At 48.2% G+C, this 16,174-nt stretch overlaps 1 protein-coding gene across 1 annotated transcript in view; it reads right to left on the bottom strand.

Moving 5' to 3' along the window:
* Positions 1-10,254: 10,254 nt before the first annotated feature.
* Positions 10,255-16,174, bottom strand: part of RASL10B (RAS like family 10 member B) — a 29,982-nt gene continuing 24,062 nt past the window's right edge. Inside the window, exons 3-4 of the mRNA XM_060259163.1 lie at positions 12,721-12,845; positions 10,255-10,538 (exon numbers count right to left, since the gene is read on the bottom strand). Coding sequence (XP_060115146.1) covers positions 10,268-10,538; positions 12,721-12,845 — 396 coding nt within the window. The 3' untranslated portion in view covers positions 10,255-10,267. The remainder of the gene's footprint in view (positions 10,539-12,720; positions 12,846-16,174) is intronic.

Genomic DNA, 16,174 nt, shown 5'->3' with positions numbered 1-16,174 from the left:
CCCTACAGAAGGAAAAAGGGCTCTCAGCAGCGGTCTCCAACAGACACATGCAGCTAGGAATCTGCATCCGAAGCACCCCACTTTCCCCGGTGCCCCTATCCTAGAAGCCTTCCAGGGTCAGCAGCCACTCACCCCCTCTCTGGAACGCAGGCAGCCTCTTCCGCACAAAGACAACCGCCAATAGCGGGCAACGACTCGAGCTCGCTCCACCGCCCTACGCCCAGTATTCCTCTGCTCGCTAAGCATTTTGGGAAATGTAGTCCGTAGTGGACTTCAAGCGTTCAGTGATCTGTTTGCCGTTCTCCCCCTCCCCTCCCCCCGCTTTCCCTTTTATGGCCAGCGGGGGGAGGAGGCTCCAAATCGGGGGTCTCCAGGCCTAGCGGGGGATTTGGGAACCCTATTTCCACAACCCATTGAATGACATTCCGTTGACTGATCAAGATGGGTAGCCATGTTAGTCTGTCTACAGCAGCAGAAAAAGAGCAAGAGCCCAGGAGCACCTTCAAGACTAACACCATTTGTGGCAGGGGAGGAGCTTTTGAGAGTCACTGTATCCGAAGCAGCGAGCAATGGTTCCTAGAAGTGCCTTTCCTGCCACAAATGGCGTTAGTCTTGAAGGTGCTACTAGACTCTTAATCTGTTGACTTTATTTTTGATTGCTGTAACTTATGGGGGGGGGGTTTAAGGGGGGGATGGCTACTGCTGCTTGTTTCCTTCATTTAAAAAAATGTAATAAGGAAGTGAATTCTTAAATAAGTTCCCAGACCTTCCCTATTCCTTGTCAAATCTGGCAGGATTTTAACAAAAATACAGTATGTTTTATTTCTTTGTGGTACAGTGGTTCAAGCAGGATTTGGAAGGGGCCAGGGTTCAAATCCCTCTTCAGCCGTGAAGCCCACAGGGTCAGGCACTCCCTGCCTAACCTATCTCATGGGGTTCCTCGCAGGTTTGTGAGGAATTAAATAAAGGGAGGGGAGGAAGAACTATCTCCACTTCCTTGAGCTCCTCAGAGAAAAGATAGAGGCGGGAGGGACTGTACTAAATAAAACTTATTTCTATTTAAAGTCCTTCAGTTCTGGTTTTGAAAATTTATACGTTGAGGGATTTGGCATGAGAGCTATTATAGACCTTAGCCTAACGATGAATCAAACTATCCTTTCTGGTAGGGGATTTCCACACACCCCAAACAAATTGAGTATGAGAGAATAATGTTACCAAAACCTTGTAAAAGTGTCCAGATAAATGTATCTCCTCCCCCCCCCCCCCCGCCCCGATCTGCACTTCCTAAGTTCCAGGAAACTCAAAATAATCTCTCCTACCTCAGGTTTGTTGGAAGGATAAAATGAAGACGAGAGAACCAGGTGGGTGGTTACTCCTTGGAGCTAGACTGGGATAAAAATTAACTAGATGGAGGAGACGGGGATGACCATTCTGTGGATTTCAAGCAATTAGCTAGGGTCAAAGACACACATTCACATCTCAGAGGGCACCTATGAATTTGTTTCATTTTCACAGCAGGCCATCCAATATGCAACAGGGTGGCATGGCGAGCCAGTGAGCATTTAAGAGCCTTGCATGTTTGACAGTCAGTGTGGTACAGAGCTAAGCGTGTCAGGCTACCTCTAGGGAGACCTGGGTTCAATTCTTCCCTTGTCCCTGAAGTCCACTCAGTAACTTTAGGCCTCTCTCGCTCTCTGTCAGCTAAACCTACTTCATTATGAGGGTAAAATGGAAGACAGGGAAACTAGCACTTCCAAGCCCCTGGTTCAGGCGGGGGTTCCCCCACCTGGGAGGTTCCCAACTCACTGGCCCACACTGAGCCGGCGGGGGGAACTTCCCCCTACATTGCCGGTACGATGACGTTACCCAGAATAGGTATGGTGCAATATAATATGGTACAGTAGGTACCACAGAGTTTTCCCCTCCTAAATGGGAAACCTTCTATGGCACTCCTAGCTCCTTACAGGACAGGTGCAACAAAAAAATTTGGCCCACTCAGAATGAAAACACGTAAGCCCAAAGTGAAAGGGTCTCTCAAACGCTGGTCAAGCCCCCTCACTCTCAGAAGTTAAGCTCTCTTTGGAAGTCATGCTAATCCTTAACATTTCTGCAGCAGCACATGCAGGTGTTTCAAGGAGATTACAGGCCTATTATCTTGTGATAATCCTTTCCAAAGCCTTAAAGGGAGATCAACAGATGTGCTGGCCTGAGGCACAGGGCCTGGTCTGTAGCCGCCTCAAGGGAGAGTTGGGTTGCAGCTCTGGGTTGGAAAAAAAATCTAGAGATTTAGGGGGATGGAGCTTGAGGAGTGTGGAGTTTGGGGAGGGGCCTTAGCAGCTATTAGACCACAGAGACCCCCCTGCCAAAGCTACCATTATTTCCAGGGGAAGGAGATCAGTTATAATACCAGGAGATCTCCAGGCTTCAGCTGGAGGATGGCAACCAAGGCTTTTTCCATGGGGGAATGCGGTAGAACGGAGTTCCAGAATCTCTATGTGGAAACAAAACTCTCAAAAAAGGTTTAAAAGGGGCACCTGTGTGTTTCTCTTTCATTTCCCTCTTGGAAGTTCCAATTCCAGCACCTCTTTTCCCAGAAAAAAAGCCCTCCTTTTGCAACCCTGCCGGAGGCAAAGGGTAAACTGGGGACTCCATCTCTGGCAGCTCACTCCCTTTGCCAGTCGTCTGGTGGTGGAAAGTGGCATTAAGTTCTGACTGACTTATGGCGACCCCACAGGGTTTTCAAGGCAAGAGGCGTTTAGGGGTGGTTTCAATTGCCAGCCTCTGTTTTAGAAGAAGAAGACGACTGCAGATTTATACCCGCCCTTCTCTCTGAATCAGAGACTCAGAGCAGCTCACAATCTCCTATATCTTCTCCCACCAAGACAGACACCCTGTGAGGTGGGTGGGGCTGAGAGGGCTCTCACAGCAGCTGCCCTTTCAAGGACAACTCCTGCGATAGCTATGGCTGACCCAAGCTCATTCCAGCACGTGCAAGTGGAAGAGTGAGGAATCAAACCCAGTTCTCCCAGATAAGAGTCCACACTCTTAACCACTACACCAAACTGGCTCTCTCTCAAACTGGCTTCAGCAACCCTGGACTTCCTTGGTGGTCTCCTGTCCAAACACAAATCACAGCTGACCCTGCTGAGCTTCCAGGACCTGACAAAATCAGACTAGCCTGGGCAATTCAGCATGCTGCATGAGCATGAAAGAAATTGGATAGCGCAGTCCTGTACATATTAAGCAGGGCTTTTTTTCTTTTTTCTTTTAAGCATGAATGCACAAGAACACAGTTCTGGCTGGCCTGGCATCACGGGGTGTGGCCTAATATGCAAATGAGTCCCTGCTGGGCTTTTTCTACAAAAAAACCCCTATGTGGAACAATGGCAGTGTCAGGGGGTGTGGTCTAATAGGCAAATGAGTTCCTGCTGGGCTTTGTTCGACAAGAAAAAGCCCTGGAATTAAGTCTTGCTTTGTTCTATGTGTCTTGTTCCCTAGTAAAGGCGTTTAGGAGTACAGTCAAGGCACAACGCACAACCCTGTGCCAGCTTATTTGGAAGGAAGCCCTGTCGCGTTCCAGCAGAGCATACTTTCCAATAAGTCTATTTAGGACTGCAGCCAGAGTCAGTCTAAATCTGCATATTTGAACGAAAGCAGTAGTTCTGAGGCACAAAAGCAGAAATGCTGTTTTCAGAGGCTGTGCACACACACCGCGGGAGGCACCCTTTTGAAAGAGGCATTCCATTTTCCTTCTGCTGTTGAGAGGAGGGCAGATGCTTTTTCCAAAAAATATATTCCCTCTGGGGTTGCCAGCTCCAAATTGGGAAATCCCTGGAGATTTGGGGAGCAGAGCCTGGGGAGGGCGAGGATTGGGGAGGGGAGACTTCAGTAGGATATAATGCCATAGAGTCCGCACAAAAGTGGCCATTTCTCCAGGGGAACTGATTTCTGTTGCCCAGAATTCAGCTGTAATCCCAGGAGATCTTCAACTCCTACCTGGGGGCTGGCAGCCCTAATCCCTTCCCTAATCCCTTCCAAACTCGTAGTGCTAGAGGGAACACTATGGGCTTGGAAGAGGAATTCCATCGAGTAATTCTCTTCTGAGAAAAGATATTCCCTCCCACATGAGAAAAATGGGACTGAAAGAGGCAGGCCTTTCGATTTCGGAGAGAAGAGGGAATGCCTCTTCCAAGGAAGTTCTTACAATTTGCCATTTGTATTTTTAAAAATTACTCTAACCCCTCCCCTCCCCCAGCAAACCTGTTGCTCAATCAGAGGCACATTTTGAATCCACTAATCAACCCGACTTCCGATATTTTGCCTTATTAGGAATCTTTGCTTTGAAATTCAAATGATATATCTTGTTTATCCCCTCTCTAGTTGCCTGTTTATATGTTTTATAATCAGTTTACTGTTTGATAAAGGTTTTTTAAATCATACTTGTAATCAATGTTCCCTCTAAACTGCAGAGTCTTGTGAGCAAAAATTCTACTTTGTGAGTTGCTGGCATCAAAGTTGTGAGCTGCTGCATAAATGAGTGTGCTCTGGGGTCATCCTTCCTGAGCTAAGACAAAAGTGTGTGAGCTGGAGGCTAAATATCTGTGAGCTAGTTCACACAAACTCAGTTTAGAGGGAACACTGCTTGTAATCCACCGTGGGTCACAGTAAGAAAGGTGGACTATTAGAGTTGCTGGTCCCCTGATCTGGGTGGGGGTTCCCTTGATTTTGGGGGCTCCAACCTCCAAACAGCCCCGTCCCGTGTCAATGTCATCAGTGCAATGATGTCACATGGAAGTGATATCACGCCAGGAACATCGCTCATGATGCTACAGCATCCATGCATGACATGCCCAGCATGATGACATCACTTCTGCATGATGTCATCATGATGCACTTGCAGGAACATTCCGGAATGGACCCAGGAGCTCCCCACTGGAAGCCAGGTAAGACCTGATAACCATATGGACTATACGTGAAAATAAATTATTGTGTAACCATATAAGTCAGTGGTCTCCAGCCTTTTTGATCCTGTGAACACCTTGGGGAATTCTGACACAAGGTGGTGGGCCCTGCCACAAGATGGCTGCCACAGGAGGTGCAGCCAACTCCAAAATGTCATGAAATGTGATCACGCATAACCCTAATAATAAATTTTGAACATTTCAGACAGGAGTTCTGTTTAACAGGATGCTTTTAACATTAACATATTATTTAAAAATATCTTCTTCCATACGCGCAGCTTATGTTCAGTCACTCTGTAATGATCCCTGTATGTTTTTTAAAAAAAAAAATCAGCACAACCAATCAGATTTCCAGTGGCCAATCAGAAGCGCTTCTGGGCAAAAGCCCCTTTCTGAAAACACTTCACAGGAGCCAGAAAGGTATTGGCAGCCCCATTGGGGATCCCTGGTCTAAGTATTGTTTAACATAACTGAGCTTTCTAAAAGAAAACAAGATAAAGTGTAATAAATAACAGACATCAAGATCTTAGACTGTAAGCGTCTCCAGGCAGAGACCACTCTTGTTCCTCTCTGATGTATATTCTTGGCACATCTCAGTGTTTCGCCTTAATTTCACAAGCCGTATCGGGAGAGTACAGGATACAAATTATTTCAAGGACTAATATAAGAATATTCAAGGATCCCCTCAGGCCAGGGAGGGCTTGGTGGACGAGATCTCATAATGATTCAATTATAGCCAGCATTATAAATACTTTGCTCTAAAATCAAATCAGACTCCAACACAGTGAAAAGTCCAATTTCCAAAACTGACTGCACTGTAACATCTCCTGAGCTTGCGTCGCTTGCATAATTCTATTTGAACATCCTACTAATTGTGGGGACGCTGGGTGAGAATGCTGAACACAGCAGTCCCGCCTCTAGAGATCAATGTGTATCTTGATTGGTTCCTCTCCAGTCAGCAAGGTCACCAGCGAGCACTTTCCCCTCTCCAAGCTAAGGTGAGGGAGTTTGTGGCTGGTTCGAGACTTAAACACATGGAGCAATCCCCCACTTTAGGACTGCAAAAACCCTTGACAGACAGCCGAAACCAGTCTAGGGACTACCTAATATGTACGTCTGCATCTAGGAATGCCAGCCTCCAGGCGGGACCCAGAGATCCCCAGAAATCACAGAATCAGGAAGGGGCCTCCAGGGTCATCAAGTCCAACCCCCTGCACAATGAAGGGAATTTACAACTACAACCCCTTCTCCCACAACCCCAGTGACCCTTGCTCCATACCCAGAAGATGACAAAAAAACCCACAAACCCTTCCAGGATCCCTGGCCTGGAGAAAATTGCTTCCTGACCCTAAAGTGATGAACAGCATTTCCCTGGGCGTGTAAGAAAGAGCCACAAGAACGAAGCACTGATGCAACCCTTCCTGACCTCCTTCTCATGATCGGCCTGAATTCACAGAATCAACATTGCTATCAGATGGCCATCTAGTCTCTGCTCGAAAGCCTCCAAAGATGGAGAGAACTGCAACTCATCATAGTACAGAGATCAGTACCCCTGGAAGGTGGACTCTACGGCATCGTACCCCACTGAGGACTCTGTCCTTCCCAGGTTCCATCTCCAAATCTCCAACCTGGTGCTGGCAAACCTATCCCCCATCACCTGCCAGTGGCCGGAGGAGGGGGGGGACCCTGCAACACCACTTGCATCCCACACTCACTGAGGTCCCCTGGTGACAGCCAGGTCAAGGGGTGACCAGCATTTGCACGTAACACCCCAGAGGGAGGCTGAGTGTCTCCCTACGTCACCTTTCATGCAATACCATTTCCATGGAGCTGATTCACAGTACAGTCCTAACTAGAGTTAATGTCATTTTAAGCCCATTGGTTTCAATGGACTTTGAAAAGTAAAAGTCTACTTAGGATTGGGGTGTCAACGTTTCGTCTTAACGCCTGGGTTCACACATGCAAGGCAGCTAGATACAAGTCCTGGAGCACACCTTCGAGTCTGACAAGATTTCCAGGGTATAAGCTTTTGAGAGTCGGATACCTGATTTGCTTCCGATGGAAGGGACCTTTGTTGTGTTCTCAACTACACGAAATAACGTGGATTTTTGCTATTCCTACACAGTAAAAATCCATTTGCAGAATGCATTATTTAGTGTGGTGTGAACGTACCCTTTGGCTCTTGAAAGCCTAGACCCCCAAAATATTGTAGGTCTCTGTGATGGACTCAAACGTGGCTCTTCCACTGCAAACCTTCTGAAATGATCTACATGACAGACAGGAACATCATCACAGGCATTGCCCCAGTCATGGAAAATCCTCTCTGTGTCTACCTGGTCAGTGTGCTGTTTTGGACAACGAGTCCAGAGGCATCTCTTCTTGTCTGTGTTTGGCTGACCTCTATATCTTCATCCGTCTTGAACATTTTTAGGCTGCCTTTCCAGAGGAACGCTAGACTCTTCTCCCCTCTCCTCCTTTACCCTCACAACAAACCTTTGAGGTAGGCTGGGCCAAGAGAAAACGACTGGTCTAGTCACCCAATGAGTTCCACAGTGGAGTGGGGATTCGAATGCAGTTCAGCCTCACCCTGGGCTTACCAATCTAACCTCTGTACCATGCTGGCTTTATGTCTTACGAAGTGGTTGGCTCAGATTTTTAAAGCTTAAGTTCCTGCTTTCCTAATCATTTATTGACTCTGCTGCTTAAACATTTCTTTTAAGGCTTTTCATGACGTTCCATCGTGTGACTTGGTGGCTGTTGCTTTAAGGAGGGTTTTTTGGTATCATTTTTTTGTATAAAGTAGCCATTTAATTGCTTTTTTAAAAAAAATGCTATGACAACGGTGTCACTAGCTGCCTTGGACTGTAAACCAGTAGGGCACATGGGTCAGAAATCTTACAAATAAATACGTTTTCCTGCCTTGGTCCTCTGGGGTAGAACAGGCTATCAGCATCCACTGAAATAACCAAACCAGAGACCTCTGAAACTGCGCGATGAGACTGGGGGTGACTTTTGCTAGGGTTGCCATCCTCCGGGTGGCACCTGGAGATCTCTCGCTATTATAACTGATCTCTGGAAGACCAGGATCAGTTCTCATGGAGAAAAGGGCCACTTTAGAAAGCGGACTGTATAGCATTATACCCTGCTGAGGACCCTAACCCTCCCAACAGGGCTTTTTTTTTGGGCAGAAAAACCAGGCAGGAACTCATTTGCATATTAGGCCACACCCCATGACACCAAGCCAGCCAGAACTGCATTCCTGTGCTTTCCTGCTCAAAAAAAGCCCTGCCTCCCCAAACCCAACCCTCCTTAAGGTCCACCCCCAAAATTTCCAGATATTTCCCAACTGAGAGCTGGCAACCCCAGTATTTCCCCATCCCTTAGAGCAGGGGTGGCCAAACTGTGGCTCAGGAGACAAATGTGGCTCTTTCACTCATATTGTGTGGCTCTCAAGAACCCCACCACCCTGCCGGCCAGCTTGGAGAAGGCATTTAAAGTTGTTTTCTTTCCACCTCTCCCTCCCCCATCTATTTGTCTGTCTTGCAGCTCTCAAACATCTGACATTCATGTCTTGTGCCTCTCAAACATCTGACTATGTGGTTCTTACATTAAGCAGGTTTGGCCACCTCTGCTTTAGAGGATCTCCTGCATTGACAAAGATGGATCAGGTAATATCAGCATTGGACTGGGGTCCCTTAGCAGCGGATGTCTTTTTGCTGCACATCAGGAGTGTTTTGCGTGTGCCTTGAAAATGTAACATGTACAAATGTACACAAAGGCTGATCATGGAGCCAGGATTGGCTGCAGTTCCACCTGGCACCCACAGCCAGAGGGCTCAGCTACACATTATAGTTTCCTCCACATTTATTTTGATTCTTTCTTTTTTTCTTTTGCAAATTTAACTGCTAGGATTGCTTTATCAAGGGGAAGAGCAGCATGGAGAAAGAGAGAGAGAAAGAAAGAGCGGAAAACTTTAGCTCTTTCCCCCTTAGAAAGAAGAGTTGGGTTTTTACTCCACTCTTCACTACCCTAAGGTGTCCAAAGTGGCTTACAATCGCTTTTCCCTTCCTCTCCCAACAATAGGCACCTTGTGAGGCAGGTGGAGCTGAGAGAGTTCTGAGAGAATCGTGACTGGCCCAAGGTCACCCCAGCAGGCTTCACATGGAGGAACAATGGGGAATCAATCCAGGTTCTCCAGACTAGAGTCCTCTACTCTTAACCACTATGCCATGCTGGGGTAGTGTAGCTTCCCACACCCCCGGCCGCCTTTTACTCCTGGAGAAAATTTACTGGCATAACAATGAAGTAAAGGGTTAGGGTTCAAATTTCCCCCTGTGTTTCCCCACTCCATTCTTTTCTTGAGAAAGCAATCTGAAAGGCTCTTTTGGAAAAGCTAAAAAAAAAAAAAAGTTTTTAAAATGTTGTAGATGAGCCTGCATTACCCAACCTCGGTTTGCTGCTCCTAATATGTGAAATGGCCCTATCTAGAGCCTCCATGCGAATGTATTGTGAAGTACAGCTAATGCACTTTTCAATTCTCTCAAGAATCCTGTACTGTGACCTGAGGTATCACGCACGCTTTGCCCTTTTCGTTTCTTCCTGCCTTCACCACACCCCAAAGGGGCCCTCCCTGTTCTTCCTAGAATCCATCTGACCTTCTCCAAGGTCATCTCTGTTGCTGTATCCCCCATAAGCCCCCTGCGCTCTCCCATTTCCCTTCATCTCTTCCATATCCCCCCATCTTTCTCATTCTCCTCCCACCCCATTTCTTGCTTGCTCCTCAGCTCTTGACCTCCGAGATGCAGCTGAGCCAGAAACAGCAGGATTCCAGCTTCTCCGAACAGTGAGGATGTTCTGATCTGACCGGGTATCCTTCCTGTATTTCTCAAGAGCATTTCCCCATCTGATCGGCAGCTTCCCCTCCATTTCCCATTCTTAACTAATTCCAGAGTTGGCCAGCCAGACATCCATCCCCCTGGGGGGCACCATTGTGGGTGACTCCCAGCATCCTCTGCTCCATCAAAAGATAACTTCATCTCTCGGTTTGCAATCCGGAACCGGGAAGGTATTTCAGGAGATCCAAACTTCTTTGAATGTGAAGCTCCAAGGGAACAAAACTAGAAACAAAAGAAACATCCCGTGTGGCTTCCAGGGGATCAGGGCAGCCCGGGGGCATCCAGGATCAAAGAAACAGAGTTGCGTAGGACCCCTTTCTCCTGCCCCACAGAGTTCCTGTCTGTCTGTGTGGAGGTCAGTTCCCATCCAAGTCCCGGCAGGGCAGAAGGGGAGGGGGGTTCCTCCGAACTTCACATTATGGTACATCGGTTCCTTCGTAGGGCCCCCTGGAAGCGGATGGTGGTGTGGACGTGCTTGCAACGGGCGCAGCCCACGCTCTTGAGGAGTTCGCTGAAGAGCAGGAGGATGTGCCAGTTGTACTTGGCCGAGCACTCAATGTAGCCGCATTTCCAGGTCTTTTTCACCAGGTTGGAGACATTCCAGCGCGGGATGACCCGGCCTTTCTGAAGGTCCCTCTTGTTCCCCACGATAATGATGGGCGTATCAGAGGTGCCGATGACCCTGCCGAGAAAGACAGAGGAGATCAAGGGGCGGAAGGCCTTGTGAGTGTTAAGAAAAGGTAGCCCAATGGCATATGGACAGGGTTGCCAACTCAGGGTTGGGAAGTTCCTGGAGATTTGGGAGCAGAGTCTGGGGAGGGCAGGGTTTGGGGAAGGGAGAGACCTCAGCAGGGTAGAACATCATAGCTGTTTTCTCCAGGAACATTGTCTGGAGATTGGTCAGGAGATCGTGTCTCTGTCGTCAGGGGATCAGTTGTAATTTGGGGAGATCTCCAGACCCCAACTGGAGTTTGGCGAAGCCTATGTGGTAGGGAGTGGGACTGAGGGAGGAACTATGTCAATGAGAGTTACCTTCAGGGCTTTCTTTGTAGCAGGAACTCCTTTGCTTATTAGGCCACACCCTCCTGATGTAGCCAACCCTCCAAGAGCTTACAGGGCTCTTAGTACAGGACCTACTGTAAGCTCTTGGAGGATTGGCTACATCAGGGAGGTGTGGCCTAATATGCAAAGGAGTTCCTGCTACAAAAAAAGCCCTGGTTACCCTCATTCTGCTACCAAGGCTAATGCTCTAGCAACCCTCAGAACGCCATGATAGCCAGACACAACTTCCATGCCAGGAAAAGTGGTCACATCTGGGTGGGAAATCTCCTAAACACACAGGAAGCAACCTCCTACAGAGTCAGGCCCTTGGTCTGTTGCCTGCTCAGTACTGCCGACTCTTACAGGCAGCCATTCTTCAATCGAGATCTGTCTTATCACCTACTACCTGATTATTTTTAACTGGAGCCACTGGGGATCGAACCTGGGGCCTTCTGAGTGGAAATCAGATGTTCTGCCATTGAGTCAAAAGCCCCTTCTCTAAATTATGATTACATTAAGCTACCTTTTACTGAGTCAGACCACTGGCCTATTAAAGTCAGTCTTGTCTACTCTGGACGGTAGTAGCTCTTCAGGGTCTTAAGTGGAATACTTCCATATTACTTACTGCCTGATTCTATTTCCCATTACCTACCTAGCCATCTGACAGCAATGCTGATTCTGTGAACTTAGGCAGATCACGAGAAGGAGGGCAAGGAAGGGTAGCATGCACCAGTGCTTAGTTCTGATTGGCCACTGGATATTTGAATAGATGTGCAGCTTTAAAAAAAAAAAAAAACTTTGCTTGCCAGCAGCTGCCCCACAGCACAAGGATCTTCACCGTGGCAGCCATTTTGTGGATGGCTTTGCCTCCAGCAGCAGCTTTCTGGTGCCATTTTGTGGCTGTGCTCACCACACTGCGTCAGAAGTTCAAAGATGCCCACAGGGTAAAAAAAGAAATGTTGGGGACGCCTGAGCTAGACTCTTCTTATATTTGGGATTTGACCTTCCATGTGCAGATGCTGTTTGCTGCAGAGAACCAAATGCTAAGGCACAGAGCAGGCTGTTGTCTTCAGACCCTGCTTGTGGTTTATCTGGAACCGACCAGGTGCCCATTCACAGAAAAAGGATGCTGAATGAGATGGACGTTTGTTCTGACCCAGCAAGGCTTTTCACTAGGACTGCCAATCCTCAGTTGGGGGCAGGTTTGGAGGCCCTCCCCCTGCTGCAGGGTCATCAGAAAGCAGAGGAGGGGAGGGAAATGCCCGCTGGGCACTCCATTATTTCCTATGGAGATCAATTCCTAGGGTATAATGGAGAGCTGATCCACAGGTATCTGGGGCTCTAGAGGGGCTGGATTTTTTTTTTTAGATAGAGGCACCAAATTTGTAGGATAGCATTCAATGCCTCTCCTCAAAACACCCTCCAAGTTTCAAAAAGATTGGACCAAGGGGTCCAATTCTATGAGCCCCAAAAGAAGGTGCCCCTATCCTCCGTTATTTCCAGTGGAGGGAAGGCACGGAGAAAAGGTGTTAGGTCCCTTTAAATGTGATGGCCGGAACTCCCTTTGGAATTCAATTATGCTTGTCACAACCTTGCTCTTGACTCCACTCCCAATGTCTCCTGGCTCCACCCCCAAAGTTCCCAGATATTTCTTGATTGGACCTGGCAACCCTACTTTTTCACCTGTTATTAACCTCTCCAGGAACAAAGTACCTATGAATGGCCCGTTGTGTACATCCAGGAGCTCTGGTGATAAATATCTGCATCCCTCCCCTTTCTCCAGTCAGGCCCAGGACAGTACGAGGCATTATATATATTTTTACCTCGTTTCTAGGATCTGCTGCCTAATGGTTTTGACATACTCAAAGCTGTCAAAACAACAGATGTCATAGACCAAGATGTAGGCATGAACGCTCCGGAGGCCTCGGCAGCACACATCCGCCCACTCCTGCAAGACAGACAGAAAGAGGGACGGATCAGGGAACACGCCGATCACAGCTCCCCGATGGTGTCACCCTGCCCGCCCACCGAGAGCTCAGTCCGAGGAGAGATGGCGTTCCCCTTCAGCAAGGCATCTGATGCCCAAAAGGCAAAGAGGCAACACGGCCTCTTCCAGAGAGGGTGGGATTTCTTGACTACTGAATTTATAATACACTATGATTTGAGAGCCAGTCTGGTGTAGTGGTTAAGTGTGCGAACTCTTATCTGGGAGAACCGGGTTTGATTCCCCACTCCTCCACTTGCACCTGCTAGCATGGCCTCGGGTCAGCCATAGCTCTGACAGAGGTTGTCCTTGTGGGAGCCCTCTCAGCCCCACCCACCTCACAGGGTGCCTGTTGTGGGGGGAGAAGATATAGGAGATTGTAAGCCACTCTGAGTCTCTGATTCAGAGAGAAGGGCGGGGTATAAATCTGCAATTCTTCTTCTTCTTGTGCAAAGGGGGGGGGGTCAACTGTGATTTGGGCAAAGGAAGTCCCTCCCCTTCCCTCACTCCCCCCCTTATTTTTGCCATCAAGTCACCGATGACTTATGGCAAACCTGTGCGATTTTCAAGGCAAAAGATGTTCAGAGGTGGGGTGCTATTGGTTGCCTCCACGTCACAAACCTGGTATTCCTTGGTGGTCCCCCCCTACAAGCCAGGGTAGACCCTGCTTAACTTCAAGATCTGATGAGATTGGGCTAACCTGGGCTATCCAGGATAAGGGCATCTCCAGAATCTCAGATCAGCGTAGGCAAGGTCAAAGAACTGCCCCGTACTGTAGGAGCCCCCCAAATCTAGCCCCCCCTCATTCACTCCATGTTCAGTATCCCAGTAAAGTCATTACAACAGCCCTGCAAGGCAGGTCAGGATTCTCATCACACCAGAGTGCAAAGGCAGGGCTCAGAAAGCAAGACAACATGGTCCCCAAGTCCGCTAAGTTATTTCTCAAAATCATTTCCAACCCACACTCTCAACCACAAGGGGGAAAAAAAAGATAATTTTAAACAGTGATTGAAATAATTAAAAACTCCAAGAGGAATAATCAATCTGTGCTTGAAACCACAACGGCCGTTTTAAAAAGCAGGTTACAAAAGCATCGGGCAAAGACAGAGACAGAAATGGGACTGAGGACTCACCGCTCAGTCTCTTAGGTATGAGGCACAAGAGGTCTCCGACTTCCTTTTTTTTAAAGGACAGCTTTCCAGTTAGGGTTGCTAATCCCCAGTTGGGTAAACCACAAGGGAAGAACACAGGAAGTTGCAAACCAAGAAAAATGAAAATTAATCACAACACTTTTGAAAGCCTTCTTTAAGTGTTGTGATTAATTTTCAAAGAACACATTTTTCTTGGTTTGCAATCCCCAGTTGGGGGGCAGGGGATCCCCTGGTTTGGAGACCCTCCCCCTGCTTCAGGGTTATCAGAAAACAGATGGGAGGGAAATGTCTGCTGGGCACTCCATTATACCCTAGGGGAGACCAGTTCCCATAGGGTATAATAGAGAATCGATCTGTGAGTATCTGGGTCTTGGGGTGATGTTTTCTGAGGTAAAGACACCAAATTTTCAGCATAGCATCTGGCGCTTCTCCTAAAAAACATTTTCAAGTTTCAAAAAGATTGGATCAGGGTGTCCAGTTCTATGAGTCCCAAAAGAAAGTGCCCCTATTCTGCATTATTTCCAGTGGAGGGAAGACATTTAAAAGGAGCACGGCCCCTTTAAATGTGATGGCCAGAGCTCCCTTTGGAGTTCAATCATGCTTGTCACAACCTTGCTCCTGGTCCCACCCCCAAAGTCTCCTGGCTCCACCCCCAAAGTCCCCACATATTTCCTGAGTCAGACCTGGCTACCCAATAGTTCCTCTGACAGGCTGCTTCTTAGCTGTGGTTTCCAAAGTGCTCTGCAACCTAAAATATCTTCAATAACAACACCATTTTAAAAGACAAGGAAACTTGAGTAGAACAGACTTAGCAACGCCTGGATAAACTCCAGATTTTAAAAGGGCTTGGCAGGATTCAGAAACTTTGAAAGGAGAGGCATGTTAGGGGATAACAGATTGCAGTAAAGACCACTCAGATGGCTTTCAAAGGGGATTCTTGGGAGATGGGTCCCAAAAATGGATTCTTGGGAGATGGGTCTATTGTAGGTTGGGTTGCCAACTGCTCCCTGGGAAATACCTGGTGATTTTGGGAGTGGAGCCTGGGGAGGGTGGGGTTTGGGGAAGGGAGGGACTTGAGTGGGGTAGAATGCCAGAGGCCACCTTCCAAAGGGGCCATTTCCCCCCTAGGGGAACTGATCTCTATCATGTGGAGATCAGCTGTAATCCCGCCTGGAGGTTGGCAACTCTAAACACAAAGCGTTGTGATTCCCAGCTTCAGCCCTGGTGTGCTCCACTTGGCAACCTCCTTGTGGCAGCTGCTGCCTAGCCACTATAGCAGGGGTGGTCAAACGGGCTTAATGTAAGAGCCACATAGAATAAACATCAGATGTTTGAGAGCTGCAAGGAAGGAAGAAGAAGACATTGGATTTATATTCCGCCCTCCACTCAAGAGCTTCAGAGCATCTCACAATCTCCTTTATCTCCCTCCCCCACAACAGACATCCTGTGAGGTGGGTGGGGCTGAGAGGACACAGCAGCTGCCCTTTCATACCTCTGCCAGAGCTATGGCTGACCCAAGGCCATTCCAGCAGCTGCAAGTGGAGGAGAGGGGAATCAAACCTGGTTCTCCCCGATAACAGTCCGCACACTTAACCACTACACCAAACTGGCTCTCAGGAAGGAAAATAGATGGGGAGGGAGAAAGAGATTGAAAGAAAGCAACTTTAACGTTAAGTGCATTCTCCAAGCTGCCAGCTGGCTTGACTTGGAGAAGTGATTTAAAGAGACAAAAGCCTTCTCCAAGTCAGCCAGTGGGATGGTGAGGGCTTTGAGAGCCACACAATATGTGTGAAAGAGCCACATGTGGCTCCTGAGCTGCAGTTTGGCCACTCCTGCACTCTAGGAAACAGAAGGCTCGCTTGCCTAGTTCTTTGGTCTAATTCAGTGGGCCTCTTCTGCTGTTCTTGTAGGGATGCCAGCCTCCAGATGGGACCTAGGGATCCCCCAGAATTACAGCTCATCTCTAGACTACAGAGATGAGAAAATGGATGTTTTGGAGGGCGGTGGACTCTGTAGCATTGTACCCCACTGAGGTCCTCATCCTTCCCAGGGTCCATCTGCAAATCTCCTGGAGTTTCCCAACCTGGATCTGGCAACCCTACCCACCAATCCCCCACTGGTGGCCAGCGGAGACCTGGCAAC

The sequence above is a fragment of the Heteronotia binoei genome, chromosome 18 (genome assembly GCF_032191835.1).
Source record: "Heteronotia binoei isolate CCM8104 ecotype False Entrance Well chromosome 18, APGP_CSIRO_Hbin_v1, whole genome shotgun sequence".
Lineage (NCBI taxonomy): Eukaryota > Metazoa > Chordata > Lepidosauria > Squamata > Gekkonidae > Heteronotia > Heteronotia binoei.
The sequence above is the reverse complement of the archived record's forward strand: the minus strand, read 5'-3'. Positions and strand labels throughout refer to the sequence as shown.